Source organism: Drosophila suzukii, chromosome 3, assembly GCF_043229965.1.
Source record: "Drosophila suzukii chromosome 3, CBGP_Dsuzu_IsoJpt1.0, whole genome shotgun sequence".
Lineage (NCBI taxonomy): Eukaryota > Metazoa > Arthropoda > Insecta > Diptera > Drosophilidae > Drosophila > Drosophila suzukii.
The window spans coordinates 20,130,129-20,134,729 of record NC_092082.1 but is presented as its reverse complement, the minus strand read 5'-3'; the positions used below and the strand labels follow the sequence as shown (position 1 = coordinate 20,134,729).

Here is a 4,601-nt window from a genome sequence, read left to right as displayed (position 1 = left end):
TTAACCCCGATCTCTACAATTCCATCACTAATTTCCAATATTTTCCTGAACTTTCAAGTATGTGCCTGCATATACATGCGTCTATGTGCAATGTATGTGCGCCGATGACGAAATGAATAGAGAGCTTTTTTTGCACTATTTGCTTCCTGCATTCGAGGCGATTGCAACTCCGCTGCCGCCGCGAATGCAACGCTGCGTATGAGCGATCTGCTGACCGAAAGGAAAACACAGTTCTGGAATTAGCCAATTAACCAGCTACTTACCATCTCAAGCAAAAGTAATCCAATTGGCGATATATCCATTATGTTTCGGCAGCAGCAGATAATTTCAAATACTTTATTGTTTCAAGTTTTCTCTGAGTTATTCTACGATCAATCACTTATTTTCTAAAATTCTTGTGTAAATATGTATAAACTTTCAGGCACTTGTTTTGCGGGGGGCAGTTGGGGGTAGGGGGGCGTGGTCAGGGGGAGTGGAGGGCGGGAAGAGCCGACCAAAGGCTGTCAGATGCCACCAGATATATATTTGGTTTAATTAATTGACATTTTAATCAGAATTTAAGGCCACTTAAACTGCGAGATTTTTTCGCGAATTTTTGATGTTTCAGAACTCTTTGTAACGCATTTTATTTGTTTGATATTTTGGGATTGCACTTTCGATCGGTAGCGAAACGTTTAATTAGCGACGCGACGGCGACGACGGCGGTGGGCGGGAAAGTGGGCGGGCGGTCGGTTGGCGCGAGCGCTGCAGTTACAGTTACGTTTGAACAATTGATTTTTTGTTGCTGCTACTTTGTTTTGTTTTTTTTTTCTATTTTATTGTGTTTGAAAAGCGAAGGTTTTCCTCTTCGAATTCGAAACGCTCGAATCAAAGGCAGAGGGAAAATTTGCGACTGTCCGTTACAGTTGTCGAAATACAACTAAACGGCTTTATTTTTGCAGGCACTCACTTCGGTGCACTGAGACTCACACTGGCGCACTTCGCAACGGCAGAGAAACACACGCGCGCTCAAGTTCACGCTCTGAACTTCAAAGCTCAGTTACCTTCGTTTAACGAGCAGCAAAGAGAGCGAAGCGCTCGCGTGTGTGTGTGTGGGGGTGGGAGTCGAGTCGAGAGCGAGGCTAAGAGAATGCAAAATGCAATTGCACTGGGGAGAGTGCCCAAGAGAGCGATCAAAGGAACTACAGTGAAGCCTTTGTTGAGTGGTTTTTCGGAAACTGTATGGAAAAACAGTTTCACTTGTCATTCAAGAGCAAAAAATTAGTATTTTTATTTTAAAAGATTACCTCACGTTTTATACGAATAGTTGGCTCAAAGATCTGTTAACTAGTTTAAAAGTGAGTCCCTTTCAAGGACTTTATTTTAAAAAGGTTTGACTCAGCACTCAACACATAAAATATATTTGTTTAACATACATATGTATGTATGTACTCGAGGGCAATCCACATTTGTATGCAAATTTTTAAGGTCCAACTCTCACCCGTCTATACGGTGCTCAATATGGCATTTAAGGCTTACCAAATTAATTTAAATAAACTTGTTCAAGGGTCAGCGCTTTGGTTTTAAAGTTTATCTTTCATACGCACTGTGGCCTTCTGTTTCTCCATACTCGGACTTCAAATACTTTCCAACCAAAATCTCGGGTTTTTTGTACATTTTATTACTCTTATTGACCGATATCAGAAAGTTGACAAAGTTCTAATTAGATTACATGTCGTATGAGTAATTTTTAGGGCAACCCGCAATGCGTGGTTGAGTCTTGACCAAAAATTTGTTTTTAGTTTTGAAACAAATTTTTGGCACACCATATGATCGGGAGTGAATGAGATTTAAATTTTGGGACCGCCCTTATGTACACACTATGGATATACAACATTCCCAAAAACAATGAAGTTTTTGTTGTGGCTTGCCGGCTTACATCAGAGGACATCCGAGTTTTTACCGATCGATATCATTTGTGTGTGTGTTGTTTAAAACCCATTTAATTTCGACTGTTTTATATTGAGCGAGTTTTCTCCACTACACGAAAAAGCTGTACTGCAACTATCGGGATTAATTTACGCTAATAGTATTAATATTTTTATAACTTCCTTGTAATTGAAATTATTTACTTCAATAAACCTATAATATCTTCTCTTATTTTGAATCAAGTTTTTCTAATAAAAAAAATTATTTTATTGAAAACATTATTTAGAAGTATTTTTAAAAAATGTGTTTGTTAGCTAATAGAGATTTAACATTTTTGAAAATTTAAAAACTTTATCAAATTGATTGCATTGAAAAGCGAAACAAGCGTCTCCTATTGACTGGCAGTGAAGCCAGGCCTATAAACTGAGACACTCGTAACTTTTCATTAACAGTGCGATTGAAAGGATTTTATTGACAAATAAAGTAATTTTAAATAATTTTTTGTGGCACATTGGCGTTTGTGCAGACTTCTTTCCGTTACATATTTTGAACACCATTTACCAAATTTCCCAAGTTAAAGTATATGTTAATGTGGCGTGATTTTTCACCGGCTATTTATTGAAAAAACAAATGGGTACAAAAGTGAGGCTTGAGAGGAAATCTTTGATGGCTCCATTACATTAAAATATACAAAGCGTGCCCAAAGTGTAACAAAGGATGAAGAATGGAAACCTGAGAGCTGGCAGCTCCATGCCTATGTGGTCTTAAGCGAAGTGGGTATCTTGGGCAAGCCAAATTCATCAGTTTCAATAGTGCTCTGTAAGTGACAAACAAAGAATTCAATAAACTATTTGAATCACCCCTATTAACAGATATTTACCTTTCCAGGCACAATGCTATCGGCTCCAGGCTCTCGACTCGGCGCCTCCGGAGCCTTGACCACATCATCCAAATAGCTGGTGTCATCATCCAGGGCAATCTCATCACCCAAGGCATCCAGCTCGGCCTGCAGGTCGTCGTCATCGACCTCGGGCATTCCGTAAGTGCGACCCAGTGCCTCCTGCACCTCTTCCGCCTGTTCAAACATATCGGCCATGTCGTCTTGGATGTCCTGCAAATAAAAATATTTAAATTAATATTCCATTAGCAATCCGCTTTTCTTATGGCTTAAGTTATTTTCATAATTTGTTGCTGTTTTATAGAAGTCTAATTTCCATAAAATGAATTCCGTAATTTTTTTTCTTCACTTCCTTGCAATACTTTGACTTTAATTATAATACCCTCTAAAAAAATATTTGTTAGCCTTGTTAAAATATTTTGATTTGCGAAAAGCCATAATAAGGTCGTAAATAATCATAGTAATTGTGAAGCCATATAAGAATTATGTGGAAATTAAGTACAAATGAATATTTCTAATCGGCTGTAAAACCACTTCAAATTTGTTTCAAAGGTTTTGTCAAAAATCTGTTAACATTTTCAATCAAAGACACCCACATTTTTGGCATAAGTATTGAAGAAGCTTACCTCGATCTGGTCGATGTTGATTTTCTTGTATTCGGTCTTCATTTGCTTGACTCCATCCTTCATGGCGGCCACTGTGGCTTGAGTGTCCTTCAAGGATTGCGCCGCATAGTTGGCCTGTTCCATGTTGAACGACTGGTTGCGCAGAGATTCCGCCTGCTGTTCGTAGCTAAAAGTAATAAAATCTTTATAAGCATGTTAAATGATTACAATTTTAGGATGGGATGAACAAGTTTGAGAGTGGGATATAAATTCGATAGAGTTGATTGCAGATCATATTGCAATGGGATTATTCTGTACAAATATCAATATATCAATTAAGGATTGAATCAAAATCCACTTTGAAAAGGGGATATTATTTGATAAAACTAAAGTTGTGAAAGGGAAGACCCCTATGGAGCGATGTAAATCTATCTAAAAACAGAGGGTGGGGTCTTGAACCTACGCCTTCTTTTGTTTCAGCACCCGGAGCGCCTTTTGTTTCACCGAATTCTTCGCAGGACCTTCGCGCATCTTGGACATTTGCTCGCGATATTTACGCAGCTCCGCTTCCAATTTATTGATCTTCTCCTCGATGTTTGTGGCACGAGCATCCACCTAAGGATTATTGGTGTTAATAAAATCCATATTTGCTTTGTTTTTCCCATGTTTTCTTCGCTTACCCCGGTTATGCAGTCGTTTAGACTTGGACCTGGTTCCTTGGGCTTGCCACGTCCAAACAGGCGATTCATTTTGTCTTGCTTTTATCTATGAAATGCTTAATTAGACAAGAATTTACGGGTTTTCCTAGTAATTTCGTTTTAAAAATTTTGTTTGATGACTAATTGTCTTCTTCTTTCTCAGACTCGAATCAGCTGTTTGTAGCCAGTGATGCTCATATCTCAAACGTTAGTCAACACTGTGGGCACTGTTGTCTCGGCTAACTTAGCGAGGACAACCTCCTAACATTCTGCGTGGGACCGTACTCGAAATACATTCGGTATATTTCGGTATTTCCCCTGGTACATACCAAAATATAACGACATTACGGTCTCACCAAAATGTTGGCAGCGATAGCCGAGACACCCTCCTAACATTCGCGTGTGACCGTACTCTTCCGCTGATTTGAGCATATTCACCCCTGTGGGCAGTAAGGTGAGTTTTGAATTTTAGATTCGCGGGAAAAAATGTGC

General features: G+C 39.0%; 1 protein-coding gene across 1 annotated transcript; it reads right to left on the bottom strand.

Annotated features, from left to right (window-relative positions):
- Positions 1-2,494: 2,494 nt before the first annotated feature.
- Vps60 (vacuolar protein sorting 60) lies at positions 2,495-4,312 on the bottom strand. The gene is made up of 5 exons (XM_017067848.4): positions 4,092-4,312; positions 3,875-4,026; positions 3,433-3,598; positions 2,789-3,019; positions 2,495-2,725 (listed from the first exon to the last, which is right to left on the bottom strand). Exons 1-5 carry the CDS (start codon positions 4,158-4,160, stop codon positions 2,663-2,665), a joined length of 681 nt encoding a protein of 226 aa, XP_016923337.1. The 5' UTR covers positions 4,161-4,312; the 3' UTR covers positions 2,495-2,662.
- Positions 4,313-4,601: the final 289 nt, after the last annotated feature.

What these genes read in the sequence shown, in the direction of transcription:
- Vps60 (XM_017067848.4), bottom strand. Translation starts at nt 4,160, where the DNA reads ATGAATCGCCTGTTTGGACGTGGCAAGCCCAAGGAACCAGGTCCAAGT. An exon ending in TAAACGACTGCATAACCGGG is followed by an intron (nt 4,027 to 4,091) that starts GTAAGCGAAGAA and finishes AATAATCCTTAG; the next exon opens with GTGGATGCTCGTGCCACAAA. An exon ending in ATAGCATTGTGCCTGGAAAG is followed by an intron (nt 2,726 to 2,788) that starts GTAAATATCTGT and finishes TGTCACTTACAG; the next exon opens with AGCACTATTGAAACTGATGA.